At 35.3% G+C, this 26,827-nt stretch overlaps 3 protein-coding genes across 10 annotated transcripts; 1 reads left to right on the top strand and 2 right to left on the bottom strand.

Annotated features, from left to right (window-relative positions):
* The first annotated feature begins 853 nt into the window (after window positions 1-853).
* Pex14 (peroxisomal biogenesis factor 14) lies at window positions 854-3,444 on the top strand. 2 transcript variants are annotated; one of them, XR_001940608.1, is made up of 5 exons: window positions 854-1,027; window positions 1,233-1,556; window positions 1,754-1,989; window positions 2,513-3,319; window positions 3,352-3,443. XR_001940608.1 is itself a non-coding variant. In XM_018522349.1 (4 exons), exons 1-4 carry the CDS (start codon window positions 977-979, stop codon window positions 2,679-2,681), a joined length of 780 nt encoding a protein of 259 aa, XP_018377851.1. In that variant the 5' UTR covers window positions 854-976; the 3' UTR covers window positions 2,682-3,444. The 2 variants fall into 2 exon arrangements, 1 of the variants encoding a protein (XP_018377851.1); XM_018522349.1 differs by having other exon boundaries at window positions 2,513-3,444.
* Window positions 3,445-4,716: 1,272 nt separating this feature from the next.
* Dd (CTD nuclear envelope phosphatase 1-like protein dullard) lies at window positions 4,717-8,819 on the bottom strand. Of its 6 annotated transcripts, none has more exons than XM_018522342.1 (5): window positions 8,167-8,819; window positions 6,914-6,980; window positions 6,619-6,820; window positions 6,215-6,432; window positions 4,717-5,727 (listed from the first exon to the last, which is right to left on the bottom strand). In XM_018522342.1, exons 1-5 carry the CDS (start codon window positions 8,263-8,265, stop codon window positions 5,582-5,584), a joined length of 732 nt encoding a protein of 243 aa, XP_018377844.1. In that variant the 5' UTR covers window positions 8,266-8,819; the 3' UTR covers window positions 4,717-5,581. The 6 variants fall into 6 exon arrangements, with proteins under 6 accessions (XP_018377844.1, XP_018377845.1, XP_018377849.1 ...); XM_018522343.1 differs by having other exon boundaries at window positions 8,176-8,819; XM_018522347.1 differs by having other exon boundaries at window positions 6,619-6,830; window positions 8,176-8,252.
* Window positions 8,820-11,348: 2,529 nt separating this feature from the next.
* step (cytohesin steppke) lies at window positions 11,349-26,602 on the bottom strand. 2 transcript variants are annotated; one of them, XM_018522411.1, is made up of 7 exons: window positions 26,386-26,602; window positions 24,935-25,008; window positions 14,170-14,775; window positions 13,799-13,910; window positions 13,177-13,404; window positions 12,998-13,067; window positions 11,349-12,878 (listed from the first exon to the last, which is right to left on the bottom strand). In XM_018522411.1, the coding sequence occupies exons 1-7, from the start codon at window positions 26,519-26,521 to the stop codon at window positions 12,791-12,793; spliced, it is 1,314 nt and encodes a 437-aa protein (XP_018377913.1). In that variant the 5' UTR covers window positions 26,522-26,602; the 3' UTR covers window positions 11,349-12,790. The 2 variants fall into 2 exon arrangements, with proteins under 2 accessions (XP_018377913.1, XP_018377912.1); XM_018522410.1 differs by lacking the exons at window positions 24,935-25,008; window positions 26,386-26,602 and adding an exon at window positions 21,690-22,394.
* Between the last annotated feature and the right edge of the window lie 225 nt (window positions 26,603-26,827).

Below are 26,827 nucleotides of genomic sequence, written 5' to 3'. Positions count from 1 at the left end.
CCAGCCACTGGCAGCAGCCCTAATGGCGCACGGACTATGAGCATTAATGTAGAAAAGTGGTAATTTCTCAGTTGATGACAATTTCCGTGGGAAAGAATCCAAGTCCTTGGGTGTATGTCTATGAATCTAATAAATCATTAAATTACTACTGAATTATTAGTTTCTTACTATTAATCACTTAAATTTTAACAGGCACGCGAATTTCCATGAGCACTGACCGTCTTTAAGGTCGGTATTCATAGTCGAGTCTTATTTCCAAACCGTCTTACCCTAGATCTACAATAGATTTTTAAGCCTTAAGCCATAAGGAATGAACGAATCGCAATCAATTATTCTCCTCGTATTCGAATGTAGTTGGTCAATTTCTTGCGGCTTAAAGCTTAAAATATCTATTGTAGATCCGGACTTAAGTAAAGGCCCGTCTACAATACACGGAGTAAGAAGTAAGAGTAAGAAATTGACCAGTCACAGTCGATTATTCTTCTCACATTCGACTGCGATTGGTCAATTTCTTACTCTTACTTCTTACTCCGTGTATTGTAGACGGGCCTTAATGTCTTAAGACGTTAATACAGCCTTCTGATTGGTTCTTGACTTCTTAAGATTGTACTTAAGACGGTCTTGAATATAAGATCTGACTATGATTACCGGCCTAATAGTATTTCGGTGCCTACATCTTTGAATTAAATGTAAAATCTTTATTATCGACAGACAATTATAAATTCGTTCAAAACCTCGAGAAACAAAGTGAGTCTAGATAGCACTTCTTCGGTTTCTAGCGAGCTTTCTCGCGCGCAAGCGAAATAAATTCATGCTATATATATATATATATATATATACACCCACACGCGTGCATGCAATTGTTTTATCGAGAAAATGTGATTTGCGGTTTGCAATATAGGACTTTGCAATTTGCATGGTAATGTCCTTTTGATTATAACAAGTGAGAAAGTTAAATGGTCAAAGGCTAATCAGAATGACTGATCAAGATACAAACAATAATATTCTTCCGTTACGGGAGAATTTGGTAAATTATCGTTTATCACGTTGGGTTATGTAAATTAAAAAATTGCAAGATATATCCGTATTTAATTATTCTGTAAATTTCACTGTTAAATTATGCATGTATAATTATGTATATACTAAAAGTACTCTAGCCAACATGCATACACATTATCTTATGTATAAATTTACATTATTATGAAACTTGTAAAATATTAATATTTCTAAAGGTGAAAACAGCAGTGCAATTTCTACAAAATCCTAAAGTATTGTCGAGTCCATTGACGCAAAAGCAGGAATTTCTTAAAAGGAAAGGCCTCACGGATGAAGAGATTAAAACAGCTTTCAAACTAGCATCTGTTGACAATATAGCTGATCGCAATGCTCTTCAGAATCAGAATCCATATATTGCTGTACAAATACCATCGGAATCTATTCATCCATGTCATCAAATGAATGTTTATCAACCGACATTTTTGTTGAAAATTAAAGAATTCTTTAATGCAACTGCATTAATTGGTGTCACAGTATACTGTGCATATTGGTTTTATAAGGTATTGTTTATAGTGCAAAGAAATTACAAGATTTTATTTTCTTTCATGTGTGCAAAACGTTACAAAAATTTCTAGTACCTTGCTTTTGAATTTTCCATGATAACCAAATCTCATATAAAATAAAAATTGTATATAATATATATGTATATTTCATTTATTTATATTATTGAAATACAATGCAATTTTTAATTTTGTAGAAATTTATAGAACCCTTTCTGTTTGGTCGGAAAAAGAAAAGGTGCATAGAAGATAAGGTAACCGAACTAGATAAAACCGTCCAAAATTCCATGAAAGAAGTGAAAGATTCTATCTTAAAGGTAGAAGGTGAAGTGCAAAAATGGACTCAGCATCAAGCATTGGATCCAACTATCCCACAACTGGTGCAAGAACTTAAACATGATTTATCTAGTCTAAAAGCATTACTTTTATCAAGGTATGTATGCATTTTCCTTCCTTTTTATATAAAGCGTATACAATAAGCAATGCACATAGATTGTCAGTAATAGCAATTTATTGCCACACAATGAGATTATTTCATTTAGACATTATTTATCATTTTATTCTTGTATGTGATATTTGCTTATATTAAAATCATTATTTTTACAAGAGATCAAACATCATTACAACTTCACACTCTCCCGTACATATAGTTTTATTTGAAATTGCTTATGAAATTTATACCTGGATGTTCTGGTAATTTTTATTTAAACATCAGTTTATTTTACAAGATATAACTTTAAAATATAAATTTGTGCATTTTTTCATCTTATTCCTATTTTTGACCATCTGCACTTTTTAAGTAATCTTTTATTGCATCTCTCTGATTAGACTATGTATATTTATTTGTCTATATCATCAATTCAATGCACAAAAAACGTTAACTGTAACTGAAAATTTTTATACATTGTCTACAATTATATTATTTATTATTAATTTTCAATTTTATCTTAAAATAGAAAACAATTTCCTACTGCCCCTGCATCTATACCACCATGGCAGTTGGGTGCAACAAATGTAAGCCAAGAAAAAGCAACTGAACGAGAAGATGATGCTGGAAGTGGTAGCAGTACTAACAATTCGGATAGTTCTTTGGAAATGATTCGAGAAGATCCACCTAAGGAATAAGTTTAGTAGTTTTGAGTTCATCATAATTACTTCCATAATGATAGTCTTCGATATACGCGTTATATTTGGCATAATATTGAAAGTAAAAGGATTATAATTTCAATAAGTACTATATGATATATTACAGAGATGCTTGATGTTATTTTCATACAGGATATTTGGAAAGAAAATGATCAAAGGATCTGAACCCTTTTTTAGCATCTTGTACTTATACTAGTAGCATCGATCTGTATTTTTGGTAGTATTCATAACTTTGTCCATGTTTTAATATCTATCAAACAATGTTCCATTACAAAGAACAGCTTTTGTGTCATTTACCAGAATAACATAGCAAATCAATTGAATAAATGTATTAAACCAATGTAATTACAGATCTCGCAATTTTTAATAAAATTTTTTCTTTTTATATGAGAAGTAAATAGGCTGTTAATAGTTTCTTTAAAAAATTACTTTGATACGTTATCGTAGTACAAATATAAGACGAATGAGAAGAAAAAAAACACGGAAAAAAAGGGGAAACTAGAAAATTCTTTAAATGCATTTTGAAAAAATTTTACACGAGCAAAAGCCATACTTTGGATTCAATAATTGTGTGAATTACACATCTAGAAACGTCCTTGTAAGCTTGTAAGAATTACGTTTAGTTGCTTTGTGTGGAGATAAATTATAGATATAAAAAAAAAGATGTAGCAATTCTCTACACCGTGAAATAAATTACTTAATATATATAATATATATGTAAATGTGTTAATATTTAAATCTAGAATTAAAAATATCGAAGACACAGTTACAATACAAGGTATGGTGTTTAAGAATCTTGTAATGTTGAAATTTTATATCGAAAATGGAATTGTACCGTAATGCAAATTGAGAAATTAGTATACTTCTATATGTAATATCTGTATGCGTTACATTGCAGACAGTGTTATACATATGTGTACAGATATAATTTTTGAATAAATAAATTGAAAAATTAACTTTACTTCCATTTTCCATAGAATACTCTATTGCCCATGACTCATGTCTTGGAAAAAAAAAATGATTGTTATGTACAATAAAGAGAGCACACAAGTTCTATAATATATAATAGAAAAACGATAACTTTAATTAAAAAACCTTTATTGAGGGATGACTGATATCGCTAAATCTTGTACACATGGGCGTATTGTTCTTCTTTAACTTTTTAAATGTAAATTGAATAAATTGATTTTACATTTATGTATAAATGCATGTGTGTATGTGTGTTTGTGTTTGTGTGTATGTGCGCGCGCACATACATTCAACATACATATATAGATATTAGATGAAGTCCATGTATTGTAACTTATTTATATCGGTCATTCATACAAAAATCAATCATACTTGAGTTGCGTCAATACACAATACATTCGAGTAATATGTACAAACTGTATAATATTTGATATTATTGTTGTATTACTAACAATAAGCAAACAAAGTACACAAATGTGTGTACATATGTGTGTATGTGTCGTGTATATAACTTGCTATTATATATCACTTACAAGAAGAGTTTACATGTGATTTAATTTTCTCAGCTTTCATGAGTATGAAATAAATAAATTATATATACTCAATTATATGTAAATGAAACAAATGTGTTTCTCAAATTAGAGAAAAATTTGTCTACTTTTACATAACATTTCGCATATTTAAGATAATTCTATTTATATCTACGTGTCACATATTTGTACACACACGCACACACATATATATATATATATATATATATATAATCTGATTTATGCAGAAAGGTATAATCATATAGTACAGTTTATATAACAAGATTTTTTATTATAATTAAATATTTAAATATTTTATTATAAAGCAATACAAATTTACATATAATAAAACAAAAAAGTGTAAGCGATATGAGTATTGTACAAAGGACATTTTGTATGTATATAAATGATTAATCATGTTAAAATTCTTGTAAAGAAAAATGTATAAATCGATTTTGCCTCAATCTTACAATCTCAAGGTTATTATTTAAAAATAAGAATTTATGATAATGGCTAATGAATATTTGAACATTATATCAAGATATTTATGAACACATTTCTTTAAAAACGTATTCTCTCGTTTATCTATTTATTAATTGCAACTGTTTTATGTGAAGAAAACCAAGGTATTGATGAGAGTCACATATTATAACTCTTCATATAAGAGCGCACATTAACGCAATCAATCTTACAGATCATACATGTAATATTCCATATCGCGGAAGTCTTGATGAGAACAGATGTTCACTCTTTCCTGGTTTTATATTAATACTTTTTTTTTATTAGATATAACCAGGACAGCTGCCTCACTGATACAGTGAGTTACAGCGAAATCCATTTGACTTAGGTACATCTCTCTCTCTCTCTCTCTCACTCTATACATCCTAGGTTAATAATATACAATAATAAAAGTACTTTATTTCATTGATTCATCTTCCATAATGTGCTGCCGAAATATATAAATAAAAGTTTCAATTAGTTTTAAACATACCTAAAATAAAAAATCCTGCTGGCTAGTGCGGTTCTATCTTATTTTCATATCTTGATCTTTGGCAAAGGCTTACAGAAAAAGTAAAAAAAATTGCTTTATGATTCTGCACACATGGACTGTACAATGTAAAGAGAATTATCCTAGGATGCTTTGTGCTTATGTAATTATACATTGGCTGAATACCATTCTCTTCGGTATTTACTCGCCGCTGTCCGTTCAAGTATAGAAAAAGAAAGACTGAAGAAGGGGAGGGCTCTCATTATGCGGGCAGCGACCTAGTGTTGCTATTTTAATTAATAACAATAATAATCCTAGGCTAGACACACTAACTGAAACTGCTAATAGTTCCAACTCTAGAATATCTAGTATAGTGTTTAATCTCAGCTATGCTACCAAGTATGATGTAAATGTAAATTCCTTGAAAGAACGGATCGTACATCTTGCGTGAAACGAAGAGCGTCCAAAACTGGAAGTAAGCTTAACAAAGCAGTGTCTCCCGCATCGCTGAACCATGATTTTATGGGTATCGCGTTGTCTATGACATAAGAAAGAAGATACAATGGTATACATATAGTAGCGCATTATTAATCTTTCTAATTTTATTCATCACAAAATTATGTGCATTTCTTTTATAATATAAGACAAATCATGAAAAGATACGTTTTTACGTCGCAATCAAGAAAATGAAATGTATAGATTTTCTATTTTCTAAATAGCATACGTATTATATATTATAGTATTGTATCTTTCTTTAAAAACAAAATTCAAAATTATTGTTGTCACGTTTGCTCAGATAACATTAAATACGGTATCGTTAAGTTTGTTCATTTCTAGAAAGATGGGATAACACATTAATGACGCATACATACAAATATTATAGTAAAAGATATTACATGCACTTAACAAATGTGTTGGATATTTTAAAGGAAATAGAAATTGACTCTTTCATTTCATAAAATCTAGACGTGAAAGACAGTAAAAGAAAAAGTAATCCCATTAAAATGGTATAAATATATACTTACGTGGGTAAGCTCTATAAGCTCCTGGGCTGTTATCAAGAATAAAGACTGAAGAGAGATCTGAACAGATTGCTGATAAATCCTTGGTGTAGGAACCCATTTCTGGCGTACAATGTTGTCTATAATATCTACGCCTTAAAATACCTCTGTTATTATCTAATTTATCTGCAACTGCTGCCCCATATATTTCCATGGATGCAGTAAAAACTACTAGCTCGTACCTAATTGATATAGATAATAGGAAATAATTAATGCAAACTTATATCGTAAAACATGAGAATAAAATCTAAGCAAAAAATTGTGAAGTTTCGTTGCCAATATAATTTTGGAAGTGTTTTTTTAAATAGTAGCACATATTAGCACATATATATATATATATATATATATATATATATATACATACTTACCACTGACTAACAATATCCAAGAAAAAATCTACGTGTGGTCTTTTATGGACAAAAAATCTAACAGGATGTCTGTCTATCGTCACTTTAAGAACAAAATCTGGAGGTGTACCAGGCCTGACAGTTGGCCTTGCTACTCCATCGTGATGAGAGTGAATTAAGGTTTCGTCTAAATCCAGCACTAATACTTTTCTTTTAACTATACCTGAAACATTCTTGCATTAAACATAAATACTGAAAAAAACATTAAACGCGAGGTAGTACAACATTCATGTGTATACATCATTGAAATACTTACTAAGTCTGTGCCTAGATAAAGGTGAAAGCGGGAAGATCTCATATTTGACTGGTTGCATCTGTGAGATCTACAACAAAATGGTAAAAAAAATATATTATTTGTATATTACATTTATAATATATAAAAAAAAGTGACCCTCACAAGAAAATTAAAACAGATTAATATACCTGCATTACATGAAATAAACAAAAATACTTTTACAATAATTGTAATTATAATATCACAATATGGCAATTGCATGAGATGTAAATAATAAAAATATAAATGTAAGCAGAATGTAAAAATACAACTATACACACATGTAAATATCAAATGGCAGCATTAAGGAACTACTTACACCTCTAACTTGCGCATCTTGATTGAAAACAAACACGAGTCACACGTAAAAAGATGAATATTTCTGAAGAGAGCAACTAGTGTATAATTCATTATTTCAAAATTATAACTTGAAAGATTTGAGACTCAGCTAAAAAAAGAAAATAAAACTGAGTTCTTTTTATAAACAGAATAAATTTTCACCCTACCCCTTAACATAGCAATGTTAAATCTATTTTTTTTTAATGAGAAAAAAATTGAGAAATGTAGAAAAATTGTTGCTATTATAAAATAATTTTTCAGATAGTTGTTACAATATCAAATCATGTAGATTGAAAATACTAAATTATAAATATTAATCGGGCTCTCAAAATTAAAAGATACAATAAAATGTATGAACAATAAGAGCATATATACACAGAGTGCGGATATTGGTGCGCAAATTTCTATATAATTAACAAATCATGTCTGTAATAGCATTTATGGATTCGCTGATGATGGTTTGAAGAAAACCGAAATGTGTACGAATAATATGGTACAGATAATTATTGTACATTTATATCCCATGTAGACATTATTTGTTAATTAGAATAGAACTTTGCGCACCAATAGCCACGCTGTGTATATGCTCTTATTGTCCATATAGTTTATAGTAATTTTTCTATATAGATTGAATTTTATAGACGAGAAAGATGAAGAGATTCGTGCAAAGCTGTATCAAAGCAACAAATTACCACTAGGTATCATCGAAGAGTGTTACATCAACGAATGTCAATAATATCCACCTATCGCGATAAAAGTAGAAGAGCGATTGAGAAAACGATTGGTCGATTAGATGGCTCGTAAGTGCGGTATACGTAATATGACATATCCATGCATCGTGCCTGACTGCGGAAGAAAGCGCGAAGAGAGGCGCGATTCGCGAAGCACCTACTTACGGCTCTAACCTGCTTCTTGAGTAGAAAGCAGATGCAGGTCCACACACGGGAGGCCATTAAGAGGAAAGCTCTCATCCCCATCTGCAATTGCTTCAGCATCTCTACTGTTCTTCTCACCGGGCCCAAGTCCGGCAACACTTAATCTCCAGTGTCGAATGTGTCCGTTGCGAGTTTGTGCTGCTATTTTTCTTTCCCACCGCTGCAGTCTGCACCGCTGCACCGCTCACTGTGGCTCACTGCAGTAGATAGACTGACAACGAGTAGATAGACGTGACGTCTGATCTGTGATCGAGTTGGAGTCGCGAGTCGCGAGCGCGATACCTGCAGACCGCGAGGTCCGCGAGACGGTCTAGAATCGCGACGGCGACGATCGTGGACGATCGACGACAGCCGAAAACCATACGAGACAGCTTCTTCTCTCGTCGCCGCTTGTCGTAAACAAATTCGTCAACACTGCCGCGATCGAGCCAAGATTTGACGCGAGTAAGTGAGCGCGCCGTTTCTTTTACGACGGGTCGCGTCTCGCATGTGTTTACGCACCTTACCGTCGTTCTTTCATGTTTTTCACAAAACCCAAGTACGAGGTACGAGTACTACGAGTCTTCTTACGCGCATCACGCAACGGCCGCCATCTTCCGCGCATCGACCCAATTTTTCCGTGCGCACTGACTACGCTGACTACGCTGCTGCTGCTGCTGCCGCCGAGGCTACTCTCGCGCCTTTTCACTTTTCGCTACTCCTGCTCTCGCGAGCGTTTTCCTTTTCGATATCGAATCCTAGAAACCCAGTCGAAAGCTTCGAGGCTTCTTTGCGAGAACCTTTGAAATATTATATCAAGATGTCAACATTTCATAAATATTCTCTTTCAACATTAGATGAATATGATCGCTTATCTATATCGCAATCGTCTATGATATAATACATGTACGCATATATCGTATACATGCTTCCACACGCACGCACGCACGCACACTTTGGAAAAGTTGCAATTCTCTATCATAAATGCTCTTACGAAATTATAATATATGTATATGTATAAAAATCAGAAAAATTAAATGATTCGTTCAAAGTTGACGAAATCTAAAAAAATTTAATATATACAAACTGCAAATTAATTCTTTGGTTAAACGTTTCTGGTTCCTACCAAGGCTGCGTTCGGAAATATCGGAAATACACACCGAGTGCCTCCAGGAATTGTATCAATTTATTCTTATTCAACATTCAATGAATAACAAGGATAGAACGATATTTGGAGGCACTCGGTGTGCATTCCCGAACGCAGCTCAAGATGGACCATTTTGCTAAAATTAGAGATTTGCGAGTACCAAGGCTAATCTGAATTGAGACAATTCTTTATTTCTTTTCGTTTAATTCGATTCGAGTTCTCGAAAGTTAGCCTATAGTCCTATAGTCGAAGGGAATCGAGTTACGCAACAATCGATTACTCCAACTCGAATCGAAACTTTAATCCGAAATTTGAATTCGAGGTACACTTATACATATACTTACGCACAGAAAGTTATTGCGAGTGTATGTTTGCTTTTAAAAAAGATTTTTATTCATAACGATATGTGTGAAACATACATATACATACACATACACACATATATATATATATTTGCTAGAAATAAATTTATTAATTATATTTAAATTAATACACACATTTGCTTGCTAAATACAATATATGATCAATTATATATAATGATAATTATCAAGTAATATACAATAAAATGTACAAATTCTATGCTAATAAAGTACAATTCTTTATACAATTTCTTAAACTCGATCAATTATTTTGCCAATACATAGAGTATAATTAACGTTCTTTTACATATATATCGTTTTTGTACTTTACACAACGAAATATATACAGAGAAAAATTACAAGTTCAATTACAAGGGGACAGACTAACTAATTTTAATTTATTTTGTACAGTTAGGTTTATAATTTATAATTTGGACACGCGCGCACGCACGCACGTTCATGTGTACATACACAATGTTTGTATAGTATATGTCATAGACTTATCGCAACATATTTTATCAGATCAAAATTCCAACTACGTAGATAAGATATATATCGGTTCTTTAGAAAGTATAATTTTTATATATATCTATATATGTGAGATAGATTATTTAACAATAAATCTATGATACATACATTTATATATAATCCTGTAAAACATTCCTATCGACAACATATTAATAAGAAAAAACAAAATAATTTATCAAATTATCTGTAAATTACATAAAATATCTATGTACTAGCATAAATAATTAATCAATTTTAATGATCTTTAAAAAGTAAACTACAATACAGAATTATAACACAATTCAATAAATACCGCGTGAGAGAAGACACAATTTATTATAAACAATATAAAAGGATGATTCTGCATTGTTCCATTTTTATCACGTATTATATTTGTGTGTATCGGCTTTTTGATAACATAATATTATTGTCCTCGCAGCTATTAGGAAGCAGAGGTGAAAGAAATATATCTGGAGAATATATCTCGAGATTATATCGGCAGGCATGTGAATGTATATCGCGGTAAAATATTAAACAGACTTATCGAAAATGTTCCCTATATAGTAAGAAAAAATAACTACAAATCATTTTTACCTACATATTTTCAGTAGTTATAAAAAAAGTTTTTCTTTTTCTTAAATTCATTATCAATTAGAGATTGTTCTAGATTGCGATAGATAGAATCTACGTCTCTTCAAGAATGGAACAACATTACAAAATTTACGCCCTACTTTGTTTTATATTTTTTGAAATGTTCATCACTATCTAACGTATAATATAATAAGGCGTTTTCGATGTTTGGCTTCCTTTGCATATAGCAAAGAAGTTTTTTTTTCCCCGAATCCTTCGTATATGACGGATCAGCTATTATGACTAGCTTGACGATCTCAAAGGCACCTGCTTCTCTGTCGCTAATTTTTCATCATCTGTGTATGCAACAGGATAAAAAGATAATATAAAGTTGAAGGAAGTACAAATTTAATTTCCATCATGAAACATAATGTAATCACGGATATTTCCATATGAAATTATTCTTATTAGAGAATGATGTAAGAGAGCTATATGTAACATAAACATAAATTTTATATACACGCATATATACAACACATATATATATATATTTTTTTTTGTATAAAATCTATTAATTCCTCTAATGTGTTTTTTTCTCTTTTTTTGGGGAGAAGTAGGAGGGGAAAGGAGAGAAGTAAAGACTAATGGAGTCGCAGGTTCCCACCAGATCTCACCAAGACGTTTACTATGAATACGGTCAACGTAATGCCACAAATGTTTTGAATTCTTTGATTCGTTAAATCGTAAAATTCTTTCCTGTGATTGGTCAATCAAATGCTTCTAAGCACTTATAATGAGACTTTGACCGTATCCTATGTGTATTAATCACTACACTGAATTTTTTATGCAAAAATGCACGCAGTTCATGTGCGTCTGTGTCCGTTTTTAGACTATATGTATTTATACTGTAGTATAACCTTTCAATTAAACGAACATTGTGTTATAAGTTGCTAATCATGCTATATATATGTATATATATATATATATATTTATAAATTGTACAAGCATGATTAATCCAAAATAATGTTGTTTCATGTTCAGAAAACATATTATTTAGTTTTATTTTGTACATATTTGTTTAAATAAATACATACGAATAATTATCACATGAAGTTATCCTCGGCTTTGTGCCTTTTTTATATATGTATAATTGAAAATCACGGCTTATCTTTCATTTGCACGATACAGGATGATAGTACTTGTATTTTATACAAAATATCTCGAATATTACCTTCCTGAAATAACGTAGAGCATCAATGGTGTCTCAAAGCTGCCGGAAAATAAGAATGTTCCATTTTCTCCGCTATAGCTTCCTACACAAGTTATTCTCACATAATATATTGCCAGATGTGACATTATAAGGGTATTGAAAGCGTCTATTTTGCGCTTTTATCAGGATAATTTTGGAGATTATTGACTTCTTTTTAGCAAAATATGAAAAGTGAAATAAGCCGATATTTCTTTGTTCACGTATTACTTTGATGTCAATACGATACAATTATGATTTACTCGATTTACAGTCAAAATTTCGATTTCTAATGTATGCAAAATCATATCTGCATCATTTTCTTTTACAGAAAGAATATAGAGGCAATTTATCCATTAAATTAATGGAAATAGAGCTAAGCCTCTCTAGCGCAAGATTCTTTTTACACTGATGTCAATCAGGAATCGCATCATGTTGTGACGACGTGTAATCATACTGTCATTAATATAATGTTCATCTAAATATCCATCTTACACTGCGCCGATTCTATATTTCATATTCGATTTACGATGCCACAGTAATGCTATATGGCATTAGAATTCGTTCTATATGTACAGACACAGAGCGTTTAATAATCACGGCAACATTGCTTGATAACTACTATCTAGCACAATCCATAACGCTTTCGGTACTTTCTTTCTCGATGGATTTTCGTTATCAATAATTTGGTTATATTCAACGATACCGTACGTGGATCGCGAATAAACAGTCTTCTCATCCGCCGAATTTCTCTCGAAACTTGGCTCGTGGCAGCATTTAACTCTTTGAGTGTACATTTGTTTTTTGTGCCTTCTTCTTTCGTGCTGCCAGCATATCGTAGAAAGGATTGTGCGATATACTTTGTCTGGAAATGAATAATAATGTTTGAATAATTTTTACACAATTTTACTTTGTACTTTACTGTGAATGCAACAATAAAGTACAAGCATGTAAAATTGTAATTTATTTGTCATTTCAACTTACCGCACGCATTTGATCCATTCATCCTTTTCTTCATCGGTAGCTGCAGACATTCGGTACACCGTATGTTTCCCTAATTATAAATAATTAGGGGGAAAAAAAATATTGGATTAATATATAAGTATAATGTGTTGTGAGTCCTTTTATGTCAATTAATTTAATTAAATTTTAAGCAATCGTACCTTCGACGACTTTTCCTTCGCTATCAGTCTTGCATGCTTTTATAAACTCGGAACCAGCAGCATACAATTCGAAACAGTGCGGTTTATGCCGGTCTTGAATCTCTCGAACTTGAATATTCTCTAGCGGAATGATACCGCGTGGTTCCTTGTCTGTTGTATACTCGAAATAGTATAAACAATTATCGTTCAATATGAACCATCGCCTCTTCCAACTCTTGTAACGTCCGCCTGTAACAATAAAATACGGAATATATAGAATTAAGAACCTATAATTTTCATAGAGATGTTATTTACCTGCTGTCTCCATCAGGGCAGCAGAAGGACAAAGTGATACAATATAAGAATAAACGTTCTTTTAATGATGAATGTGACAAAAATTGAGGAATATTCTATGAAATATCGAGCTTCATCTTTTTTCTTATTATGTCAAAAACTTTTGTGAAACGAAATCAAACGAATATATCTGTATACACGTACGCACGCACGCACGCACGCACGCACACAAATCATGATACGCAAAATTTATTTCAGGTCTTTACACGAGCGTCCGAAGATAAAACGAAAACCGTCGGAGGAATGCAGTCAAACTAGAAAAGTCATATCGAATGTAAGTAGTCATTACCTTGTTTCCACAGCCAGCCTTCTTTATCAGGATTGAAGAAGGTGTGCATCAAGTCGTTGCCATCGTCTTCTGGTATTTTGAAAGGCTCGGTTTTTATACTCTCATATAAACTCTGTAAATAGATAGAAATATATTTGATTAAGCGCACAAATGTGTGTTAAGAAAATTCTCGACTGAAAGACGAGAAAAAATATATCTTATCGTTAGAAAAAACATCTTTCTCTCTCCATTTAACGAAAAAAACTCCAAATTCGACACAAATATTATTCTACCTTTCTTGGCATTCAATGCGTAATAAAGAAATAATAATTATTAGATAATTGTGTCACCAAATGAAAAACGTCTCTAGTCTTCCCCGAAAGTGTACCTACCACAAGCAGTTCCCGCGGCAGATCACCACCATTGTTAATTCCTCGATTCATCGAAATAAATTGATCTACGCTGGGCTTATCTTTAACGCTCGGATTATGCAATGAAGTATTCAACATGATGATGGCGAAGCTCAGCACGTAGCAAGTATCCGTATTGGTGAAGATATTTGGGTTCAGCTGGCAGTACCTTTGAGCGAAACACTCCATCATGCGATCGATCTTTTGTGCTTCGCCGGGCAGTCGGAACGACCAAAGAAATTGACGTAGGGCTTGTACCAATATGAGATCGGTAAAGTCGTGCAACTCGACGAAGGCTCGCAGCACGCGTTCATTGAAGTCGTGTCGTTCACCGAGATAGTCACCGATCGCAGTTTTATTAAGGCCCTCGCCCTTGTAGAGAAACTGGGCAACGTCCTCGGGCGTCGGTGTTAAGAGGTTGTGCTCTATCAGGTACTCGATACCCTTCTTAGGATCCATATTGAACTTTTTCCGGCCGATCGACGTCTGCTTAGCTTTGTTGGACGGTTTAGTCTCGTCGGCCGTAAGTCCGCCGCCCTCCATCGCCTCCATTTCTGCCACAACCTCGCCCAATTCATCTTTTAATTGCTAAAAAACAAATCATACGGAATGAATTGTAAAAGCGATTGTCAAATTAAACTTTTATTATTATATTTTCCAATATTTCTAATATTTTCAACATTTTAGCAATATCGCGATTATACATTGTCCATCTTTTTCGACATTCGAATTTTTTCCGCGGCATCCCTCGAAATGGTTCCAATTCACAAAAAAAGTAATTCCTGTCAAATTTCAGCCCGTTGTCCGATCGAACTGAAATTTGATAGGAATTATTTTGTTGTGAATTGGAACCATTTTGAGGGGGGTGACGCGGAAAGAATTGGAAAAAATTTTTCTTCAAGAGTACGTACAGATGGACCACCCACCCACTTCTATTATACAATTCTTATGGATTATGAAAAACGTATATTATCGAAATATATTGTATAATAATGCAAACGATGTGACGTTGTAGACTATCCGCATGGTTTCTTTCGCCGTGCAACAGCGGCTTCCTGCTTTACTCGCGAATATACCGGTCGACAGGTCGACACTGTCCGCGTGTTTCCCACCATGTGCCTCAGTTCAACGTACATTCCGTAAATACCGGTAAGCAGGATCGTATCTCTTTCAGAGTTTCGCGACCATGTCCAACAAGCGTTGAGTTAAAGACGTTAACGCGTTAAAGGTGTTAACAAGCACGTAGCGTTGCGTAACGATTATTGTGTAGGCTTACACGAGTGATTGCGAGCGACGAACGCGAATTATCTGTAATATCGTTTAAATTCCGATGTCTCTCTTTTACGTTTTCCAATTTTTTTTTATAGAATAGAATCGAAAGATGCCGCGAAGAATATTCAAACTACGCGATGCATTCATTCGCAACATTACAAGTATTACAAATAAGTAGGAACACGTTTTAGGAAATGATATACATTATACGGTCGCATTATTGCGAATTATCTATCGATACGAAAATATTTGCGAGTTAGCGATATTCGATGTTCCATTTTCAAACTATATTTAGTCGTATATTTCAAATTGATGGAAGAAATGCCAAAGTTGACAAAATGTAGAGTTTGACGATTATATAGACATGTATATCAAGAGATGTATAGAGAGAGGGAGAGATTTTTCTGTATAGAATGGTTTTCTATACAGAAAGGAAAAAGGAAGGAAGGGTCGACCGGAAGCGGTCGTGCATTAACATCGTTCACCGATCAGCCTCGTTAATGGGTCGCCGCGATAACAACAAGGACGATAACTTATGTTAGTCGGCCCTGAGTAGTATTGTCTGTAAGGTATAGTAGCGTTTCTTTTGTACTTATCGCGGTGTGCATCCGGTCTCACGGCAGGAAGGCCGCTGACGACGCGTGAAAAACCGGTATGCCTCGTGCACCCAGAAATTATAACTCTTATAATATACGAGTACATATTATAACTCGCTGTCTGAAAGAGACTTCCTTTCGATACAGTTTCCTCGAATTTAAATTCTTTCGAGTCCATTATTAAAAAATTTCATCCAAAAACAAAATTAATCTTTACAACGACCCCTTGCAGAAAACATAGCGAATGCGCACTCACATTATATATACCGTGATCAATGACGCAAGATAGCGTTTAGCGTTGCTAATTATCGCTTTGTCATCATCGAAACGAGATACGAGCGAACAATTATATACTAGTTGAAACTTCCAATCGCGAATCATCTCAGATGCTTCTAGCAAAACCAAGTTGCAGATTATAAATATTTTGTGCTCTGCGCGGCGTTAAAGAGATCAAAATTCATTAAGAATAACGCGTCTTGAACACTTAATTTTCATCACATTTTTCTTAACTCTTACAGAGCAATACTAATAATTTTGCGCGTCAAGTTTTTACTTTTTACATCAATGATAACCTTTTTTATATTCTCAACCCATCCAAATTTCTTCTCATCATCTCTTTATCATTCACATCATTTTATACATTGTAAATTTTACAAGAAAAGCATTCCTCCTCTTTTCAAACGGCTCGTACATAATTCACCTATGTTCATGTCCCTTTTGTTCGTTCAGTGCGGAATGATTGCCTTATTCCGTTCTATTTCTGTCGTATGCGTCCTGTACAATCGATCGAAAGTTCAGCACTCAACAAACTTCCTTCCGCGAAACGGAATCGAGTAAAGGGTATTCATTCATATTAACACCAAGGATACGACGACTCGTCAAAAGTACGCGGAGATGACTTTATGTAACGACTTTATATACTACTTGAAATATTGTATTTCACGTACTATACAGAGCATTTCCTCTATTTTCTCATGTATGTATGTATGTATGTACATGTAAGCGTTTTCGATCTCGAAACATTTGACCTCTCCTTGAATGAACGTAAACGCTTCATCACGTCAAGAAATTTTCCTATTTTTATAATATAGGAAATAATAGACTACTTTAATGATAATTAAGCTAAATATGAATTATCGATAACAGCAAGGAAAAAATATATCCATTATTAGTTTCCCTCTAAATCGGTGAGTCTAAACACTCACGTATCATAGGACAAACACGAGGGTAGATAGCCTATATTAATGAACGTTCTTTCACAGATGAGCTGAATATATTTTAAAGAAATTACGTAATGTACAACAATAAACTTAATTTTATAAAAATGACCGTGATATCAATGATATCGATGAAAATTATTGCAAGTTTACTTGACTTTTCGAGAAAAGTATATTTTTTAGAATTGCTTAGTGTCGATTATATTGCACATGCGAGAAAATGAAGCATTCCTATATAGGGTCGCCAGCAGTTACAATGAAACCAACGCTTAGTCAACGTTACGATTGTCAACTAACGGCAAAGATTCTGTCAATCAGTAGGTATAGTCAGGGCCTAAAAGGTTGCAACACTTTTTTAAAAATAGATTTCGGAATGCAGCCTACTTACCGAGCGATTGCTAATTTTTCTTATTTGTTCTTATTTGTCGATCCATGAATAAGAACCAACCGCTCGATGAGCAAGCTGCATTCCGAAACCCATCGAAAAAAAAACCTGTTGCAACCTTTTAGTTTTAGTTGCAAACTTTTAGGCTCTAACTATACATACCGGAACTATATAGCAGTCAGTACTGACTCAGTATTGGGCCGATTGTAAAACCCTATATGGGATTGTTTGAGAAAAATAATATTTTATAGCCGTGCGTGCATCGATAAATTTAATAATAGTAAATCTCCTGAAAAAATAACGTTTACATATAATACATAATAATCTACTGTTGATTGTGTCTTTAATTTCAGTGGCGTGACGAAATAACAACTAATCGGTTAAACGAAGAGCGAAAGTTTCCGTTCCCATTCGATTAGATGCTACTTTATCCGGTTGGTACCAAGTCAGATGTATGTGCTACACACGAGTTTTGTAACCAGTCTGCGTCATGAAAGTCGTATACGCAAACAAATTGCATGCCTGTGCGATGATTTAACATTACATTGGGCTGAGCGTTGTCTCGAAAACTAATTGTGTTTTACGAACATGTGTTTTTTATATTGACATTCATTCTTGTTTTAACGTTATACCGTACTGCCATTGTCGCGATTAATATAAATTCTTAATAAGGTTTTACTATTGTATAAATACATATTTGGAATCCGATACGATAAATCGCGTTCAAATCCAATTTGAATGAGAAATAGCCATTCGTATGATATATGTACATATGTATATAAATAAGAGGAACAAGAATTTTCTTATCGCAATGCATAAAATATTTGTAAAGAAAATAATTTGGATAAAACTTTTTATTTACAAAACGTAATTGTAAAAGTGTTGCTATAACGTTATACAAACTTTTAATTCTGACGATAAATATAATATGCATCCTCAAGCCTGAAGCAGAACAGATCACGATAACGTTAAAATGATATTAAAATAAATCGGAAATGATTAAAAAATTACTTTTAATAATCATTTTGGAGTCATTTTGACATCATTTTGATATCATAATGACTTGTTCTGCTTGGTTTTACACATAATAATATACATATAATATGATGTATATACATCATGTTGCATAAAATACGAATATATTCTCAAACATTAAATATTATATGTTTTACTACGAGTACATAATTGTTAGTGTATCTACCCATACTAAAGATGTTTTACAATATTATGTGTAAATACATAAGTGATCTAGGATTATTTTTACTCTTAATACAATATATAAATTTTTCGTTTGTGCAAAAATGTGCAAAATTTGCGAAAATCATTATAAAATAATTCATTTTGTGATATCGTATGGTCAAAGCTCACAGGCCAAATGATAATCCATTTTTATTCAAACCGATAACTTAAACGAAAACATAAAGTTTCGTTTCGTTACTCCTGACTAATCATACGACTAATAAACACGATTGATTATAAACCTGGATGATAAGATGATAACTTCTTTCCTTTCCAAGAAGAGCGCGATAGATGCGAATGCGAGTTATAGTGAAGAAATGAACGGACTAGTTCAAAATGCTACGCGGATTTTCCGAGTCGTAGAAAACTGCAATGAGCGTTTGGCTACAATCCAAGAGCTACGAATTCGCGCAAGAAACGCACGCAAAACGCGAAAGCATACAAGTGTTTTTCTCATTACTCGAGTGTAACGGGCAATGGCTTAAACTTTTAAGGTTTCACGACAAATCCGTTATCCGTTATCCACTTATACGCCATGTCTTCTCCTGATTATTATGAAAGAACGTGAAAGACAAAGACCTGAATGCGCAGAACGAGAACGGGATTGTATTGTTAAAATTAATCGCACGATAATGATGCTGCCGATGCTGAGGAAGGGGAAGAGGGACGGAAGCGGAGTCTCGACGTGACTGTATGTGAGAAGAATAATTTTACTAAAAAAAAAAAAAAAGTCTAAAAATTGATCTAGATACAGATTTGAAAATAATTATGTCGAACGCTCAAGTGTTGCACATGATTGCAGTGGTGCAAAAAGTTTTCTAGCAATCGACCACATAATTATTTTGATGGTCCAAACAAAATGATTTTCCGCATCTAGATGAATTGAAATTCTTTCCATACATGTAAATCAATCAAGTTAACAATAAGATTAAGATGTAAGCAAAAAAAAAAAACACACGAATTGCCGATTAGTTTGACAACACACATTGATTTTAACGCCGAAATGTTATTATTCGCGGTAATGATCGACGTGGACGTATAAGTATACATCATACTCCAGATGACGAATATTTCTCGCGATTATTTAGCTTTTCGCTAATTGATCATTTAATCGGGTATTTACGACGTGCGAAATGGACCACCTGTTTTTCGTTTCGTATGTTGCTGTTCTGTTTGGCAAACGACAAGGAGTATAATTTACTTATACGTGTTCTCTTGTTTTAACAACAATTATTTGCATAACCGACTTGGTCTATGCGATTAGACACTTTGCCTAATATATTTTTTCTGAACTGCACGCTCACGCTCACAGGTTAGGAATAAATATATGGGTCGAACCGGTCAAACTCTCGCCTCGTTCATCGTACAGGGATTATATTTATCTCTCTTAGCGGGTAAATGCGTACACACCTCGGGTGAAAGATGTGTCAAAGTAGACTATTTAAATCTAGCGCTACGCGTATGTACGCGGTAAGTGTAAGTTATCGATCTACTTTCGCTCCACATCACTATATGCCCGTGTCATCGTATCATTGAATTCGAACGGTTGGTTCAATCTATCACTGACCTGGCTAATCTCTTTTACCATACAGGACTAAATAGGGAGAAGAAAAAGAAGGGTGAAACTCAGTTCGTTGCTTTAGACTTTAGATGATGTAACTATACCGAGACTATCGAGAGCCGTAGTAATTCTAATTATTTATATCCTCGTAATATCCTCGATATAAATCGCGTCGTGTTGAGGCAAGTGTATATACTTAATTTTATTATTCGATCTATATGGCCTGCACATCACTGCTGTATATCATTACCGTGCATGTTATACCTACGAGACGAGACGAGACGAGACGAGACGAGACGCGACACGACGCGCGAGCGAGCGCTAGTTACCTAGTGCGTACTGCGTCCCCGTCTCGGTTTCTTCTATAAATAAGCCTCTTCAATTCGTGACGTTGTTTGCGCGATATTATACCTTATTGACGAAAGTAATAAACGTTTACGTTAAATATTCGATATATGTATATATTTTCGCGATTGCTATCACCCGGCCCGTCAATGGCAATTGCCAGACGGCTTTAATTCCATCCTCTCATTATATACGTAATTTTACACTCACGTAACACGTTAGTATATGGAAGCGATCTACATATCTATCTCGCATTCTTCACTTTCGTCTTCCTATAAACGAATCATATGAATATCATGATGTCGTAGGTCGTAGCTTGAATCATCATTTTGATTTTCACGCCAACTAATTGGTATCGAAACTTGAAAATACCGCGACATCTTATCACGCTTAACATGTTTGAAACTTTAATGTTGTTCTTATTTGAAAAATTACAACGTAATTATTACCAACGTCTCGCGCGCACGTGACTCTCGTTTCTTTCGCAATTTACAAAAGTCTACTAAATATCAGTAGACTCGAAGCTTGAAGTACCTATTTTCTCACGCGAATACAACGTCCTTGAACAAATTCGAAACCGTTATTCCCGCGAATACGCGAACGTTCGACGACGCAGCGCCGCGGTTAAGCTTCGAGAACGATAGATGTAGAATTTCTAGAAATAAATCTGGCGACGGCGTTGACCTTGAAGGACTTTTGCCGTATCGTTTTCAATCGTTTTCGCGTCGCGTCGATATTCTTGATACTCTTGATATTTTTTCAATCAAATCCTCTACGCCTAAAGATATACGTGTACCTACAAAGTAAAAATTGAACAATTATGAGTGAGGCGGGAAAATGGAAATGAAACGCCCGCGCCTTGGGGTTTCCAAGGGTGTTGGACTGACCGTGGTGGATAAGACAGTGAGGTCCCAGGCGCTCTTAGCTTGCTTCTGGTAGTTCTTCTTCCTCTTGCCGGGTCTCCGCAAACTGGAGAACCATCCGGCAGCGATAGCGACGGCGCTCGCATCTCGGCGTCCACCGCCACCGTCCTGCTGAATACCACTCGCACCACTGTCGCCTCGCACCTCGTCGAGACCGTCTACCGATCTGCCGGTGAAGATCATTCTCGATCACCCGGTCACCCGGTCGCGAGTTGTCGCGCCTTCACTTGTCTCTTTCAGTCTTCCCAGCCAAAGGACGATATTCGCTCCGCGAAGGCTTCTCGCCAATCCCGCCTTCTTCACCATACTCCCCTGAATTACGATCGGGCATCGTTCGCGTTCGCGCCGAGAAATAGATGAGGTGCAAAGATCGCGGAGCACATAGAGCACATAGAGCACGCGGTCGGAAGTGCAACGACCTGAGCGCGGCGCAACGACGCAACGAAGACGACGACGACGACACTACACGCGCGCACCTTTCGTACCTTTAATCTCTATCGTCTAATTACACCTCGAGTCTCTTTCGATTCTCGTCCAAAGCACCGTGAGAAAGTGAAATTCCTCACGCGTACACGCATACACTTTCGATCAACTATCGTTGATTTGAGATCGCATTCAAATTTCAAGTACAAATGCGACGGATCCGCACGAATCGCGTGTGTGACTCGAGTCGACTGGCACCGCTCTTCTCAAGTGGCATGGAGTGGCAGCCACTGCGGTGAACTGCGGTGAACTGCGGTTGGTTCCGAGTTCTGAGTGTTCTGACGGTTGGACGGTTCTGCAGTTCTGCTTCTGGAATCTGGCGGGCACCGTGCGAATCAGGCACGCTAGCGCCTCGCTGCGGCCGCGCGATTAACACTCCCGTACAAATATATTTCTATTATTTATACGCGGTTATCACCGCGTGTATTAACGTATATTAAATATTTCCAACGAGTCTACGTATCTGGCACGTCCGTATCAGATTATTCGAGATCTGATAAAATTCGTGCGTAACAGTTTCACGTCAATGACAATATCGTCGCGTCGAATCGAATGACTCAGAATCGACTCAGCAGAGTCGGTTGAGTGATTCCCCTCATCCCCCCTCTCTCTCTTTCTGATTCTCTCGTGAGCGCGATAAGTAATACTAAATACAATTCACAAGATTGGTCGCGAAAAGATCGTTTACGTGCTCGCAACGTCCCTGCGTACCTACGTTGTCGTTCGATGAAAGAACGGAACGGAACGGAACTGAACGAAACGAAAGGGAAGGGAAGGGAAGGGAAGGGAAGGGAAGGGAAGACGGGTGCGTCAATGACGTTAGTGTCGTTGATGTTAGTACGAAATAGATGTGTCAGCTAATGGTCAGCTGCGCGTCTCTGCTTCCTCTTTGGGGAATTACTCGCGTTGCGTCGCGCACACACCATCTATTCTATCATATGTATATCTATGCGTCACCCTGCGATAGTACCTAATAGTATGTATCTGCATTTATACAATCTAAAGTTACTTTACTCAGCTGTATCATCGCAACTTGGATAAACACAATCGCAAAGATACATATCATTGGCGTAACATTTTTATTATATACGCTTGAACACTTGAACAGTTCTAGAATAAATTATATTGTTATAATGAATTATATTATTATTATTATTATTATGAGAATTATGTTTTTAACCTTTGCGTGCGCACAAATCACAATCGATTTCATTCATTTCCAAGTTACCAACGTTACCGTCCAACGATCGGTCCCTTTCATATTATACGTAATGAAATTGTACATAATGACATTTCTGGAAAGATTTCTTAATTAGATATTCGTCAGATGTTGTTAAGGCTGTTGAATCAGCGAACAGCCAAGTTAATTACTTACACGCATGTATAGTCTATTCGTTGTCGACCCTGAATATATATGTTAGTAATCGGCGTTACTACACAAGTAGAAATCTAGTAAATTAATGCATCATTGAAAAACTGTTAATCGTATCACCTGTCGACGACGTCTGCTTCGCATACCAAGCGTTAGACAACACGACCAGCGTGTCCCGAATCTGCGCCAATTGTCTCGAAACGCGTACGAGTTTCGTGTCATTGACGCCCGAGAATCGCGATCGAGCTAAACCTATTAAACCATGCAACGACTTTACGAAACCTTATAGAGTCCTATCGTTTGATATTTACTGTCTAAACGGTTGGTATTTACCCTATGTGTCGTAAATCACGGTATAGTATATACCGTCGCGATCGCGGCAAACCGAGTACTAAACGAATTAACTCTCTGCTACGACTGCTACGAACTAGGAATTTGTTTTGATATCCATCCAGATTTCATGAACGAGTGAAGCAACGAGCGCGTTATTCGAATTTCGAATAGAAATCGGAGAAAACAAGATTTTCATGCCACAAATGCAGTGAGTGCGCGCGTTGTGATATTTTTCTATCTACGTTGCGTCGTGTGACGTCCCGTTTCCTTAAACAGATACAAACAGATGAGTAAGCGAGACTATCGAGGCATTGCGGAAACAGTCTTATCATAAGAACATCCTGGAATCTTTCCGACTGTAGATAGATTCTGTTACAGCCAGTATTGTCATAGTCTCATCGTCAGTCATTGCAACGTTGCGTTAATCATTGTAATACATGTAAAACATGTAGAGATTATTTTTTGCGTCTTTAAATTCTATAATTGATAAACGCTATTCCAAAAAATTAAATCAGATCGAAATAATTACAAGCAGACAGATTCCTGAATTATAAAATTATAATAAACGACTCTCTCCTCTCCCCTCTCCTTTTAAATTTGATTTCCTATTTACTTATTTAATTGATTTATCAGATATATTCATTACACGTTATCGAGCGCACGATACTGACAATAAATGAATAAATGTTACTTGCAATTGTAAGTACCCCGGTGCCTCTATCGCATAGATCTATTCAACGGAATATATCGGTAAAACATCAGACTCACTTGACATCTTTGCAGCTACGAGTGATAAACGAGACTCTCAACGAGTGCATGTGTCATTTTGTTCTATGTAGGTACATACGTATAAAAATTCTTGACGAGTGATATCATTTCCGTCTCGTAGATAAAATGTCGTCACATTATGCAGCTTTCCGTTTGTCATAATAATAAATATTACGAATGCCAACTAATATACTTCAAAATAAAACAAAGTATTATTATTAGTATACTTAGCTCAAGTAATTAACATACTCACTTGTATTTCAAGCAACAATTCCGTTTTCTTCCGCCTTATATCTAGCAGGATCTTCTCTTGCTCGGGAGTCAATTCTATAATCATAAGATATAATCATCGAATTACAAATATGGATCCTAACGTCGGAACAAACGCGCGCGCGTTTTCTTGCCAAATTTGTGCGGATACAGACAATAAATGCTTGCTCTCTTCAACGCATTCTCAAATAATAATCGTTCAAGGAAGGGATGATTAGTTGATTACAGATTGGAATGTCTCGTGTCCCTGTTGGGAAGGAGACCTCGTTAGCAGTAATTTACGGAAAGGTCTAAAAATAGGGCTTTCGAATTAAGACTGCATATAGGCCGCAGAAGCGAACAACGTAGGTATTTCGATATGTACATACGATCCGTCATGTGGCAAAAGTCGCGACTTTTCAACTCGCCCGAGTTGAGTTGATCGATTCTTATTAAATTAAACTATTTTTTTTTATTTTATGTATTCTATAGTTATAGTTCCTCAGAAAAGAAAATTTCGGACATCAACACACAACACAGAGATTATATATATGTATGTATAATCGATCCGCGTCGCGATGCCGTGCTGCGTTCCTCTTGAAAAGCTAATTTGATTAGCTAATTTGGATAGCACGCTAATATATGACAATTAAACTGCCAAAATGGCAAAAGAGAACGATTAAAACTCTCCAAGTACGACGACTGTAACGGTCCTATCTCCGATCCGTGATACGACTTGCAATCAATGTGCACGTACAATGCTCAATGAAAATACTTATCAAACATATTTTTTTCCCTAAAAAAACACGATCGATCAGGTACCTCTCAAATGTTAATTGGAGAGATGTACACATAAGTAACTTTGATCATAAATTAATAATCTGTATATTCTTAGTGATATTTAATAACATATATGTAAATATATATATATATATATATATATATGTTTGTTATTGCTAATAAAAATAGCACGAGTATATAATATATTTCTTCGAAGGCTTGCTTCTCGGAAACAATTTGTTCGAATTGTTAAAACTTGTTCTCTCTCTCTCGAGCTCGACGTTACAAATACAAGATCTTGGAATAGATGGAGCGATATATAGAGGAAGAAAAAAGAAAAAAATAATCGAACGCGTCTCGACATCGATTCTCGCTACATCTTGAGAGTGCTTGGGAGTGACGAGTGTGACGAGTGTGACGAGATCTTGGGGCGAGGACGCAAGGAAATTGGAGGAAACTCGTAGTCAACGTCCTTCCGTTTTGTTTACTATGCGTGCCTATAATGTGTATATATATATATAGGTATTGCGTACACGATGGAGAAGGAGAGCGTGAGCGCGTGCGCTCCTATCGTGGAGAAAGACTCGATATATGTTGGCTCTCGCTCCACAGACAACAGACTCCAGAACTCCAGACATGGTATATGTTCTGAGAATTTATCGATAAATATCTTACCCGTCGTTCCAAACTGATCGACCTGATGAGCACCAGAATTCACTCCTACACTCCCTAGACCGCCCAAATCTTGCCACATCTCCGAAAAATAGCACTTGTCGGACTCACGCGCGCGCACAAAATCACCCACCTTCATTCAAGCGGCTCCATTTTCACTGATTTTCATCGAGATTATCGAGAACGACGAGAACTCACCCAGACTCCACTCTCCAGTCTCCAGACTACTCACCGTCCCGAGACCCGAGACTGAGACGCTGTTTAGCACCACCTAGTTCCGCTGAGTGAACTAAAGACTAATACTCGCCCGTAGCACTATCACCAGATTGCCACTATTGCAATGCAACATGTCCACCTAGCGACATCTCTTCCGCCAGGCTCGATGGGATGGGATTCTCAAGTCGCCTGTGTTACCGATAAAGATAGGCTGAGTTTTCACTGAGCG

Source organism: Trachymyrmex cornetzi, unplaced genomic scaffold, assembly GCF_001594075.2.
Source record: "Trachymyrmex cornetzi isolate Tcor2-1 unplaced genomic scaffold, Tcor1.1 scaffold1307, whole genome shotgun sequence".
In the NCBI taxonomy this organism is placed as follows: Eukaryota; Metazoa; Arthropoda; class Insecta; order Hymenoptera; family Formicidae; genus Trachymyrmex; species Trachymyrmex cornetzi.
Note: the sequence above shows the minus strand (reverse complement) of the source record. Positions and strands in the feature narration are given on the sequence as shown.

Coding starts and splice junctions, on each gene's coding strand:
- Dd (XM_018522342.1), bottom strand. CDS start 8,265: ATGCTGAAGCAATTGCAGATGGGGATGAGAGCTTTCCTCTTAATGGCC. Junction 6,821..6,913: donor TTTATCTAGGCACAGACTTA/GTAAGTATTTCA, acceptor AGAATGTTTCAG/GTATAGTTAAAAGAAAAGTA. Junction 5,728..6,214: donor AGCTTATAGAGCTTACCCAC/GTAAGTATATAT, acceptor CTTATGTCATAG/ACAACGCGATACCCATAAAA.
- step (XM_018522410.1), bottom strand. CDS start 21,908: ATGATCTTCACCGGCAGATCGGTAGACGGTCTCGACGAGGTGCGAGGC. Junction 13,068..13,176: donor CGAAGGAAAAGTCGTCGAAG/GTACGATTGCTT, acceptor ATTTATAATTAG/GGAAACATACGGTGTACCGA. Junction 12,879..12,997: donor GAATGGATCAAATGCGTGCG/GTAAGTTGAAAT, acceptor ATTCATTTCCAG/ACAAAGTATATCGCACAATC.
- Pex14 (XM_018522349.1), top strand. CDS start 977: ATGACTGATCAAGATACAAACAATAATATTCTTCCGTTACGGGAGAAT. Junction 1,028..1,232: donor TTCCGTTACGGGAGAATTTG/GTAAATTATCGT, acceptor ATATTTCTAAAG/GTGAAAACAGCAGTGCAATT. Junction 1,557..1,753: donor GTGCATATTGGTTTTATAAG/GTATTGTTTATA, acceptor TTAATTTTGTAG/AAATTTATAGAACCCTTTCT.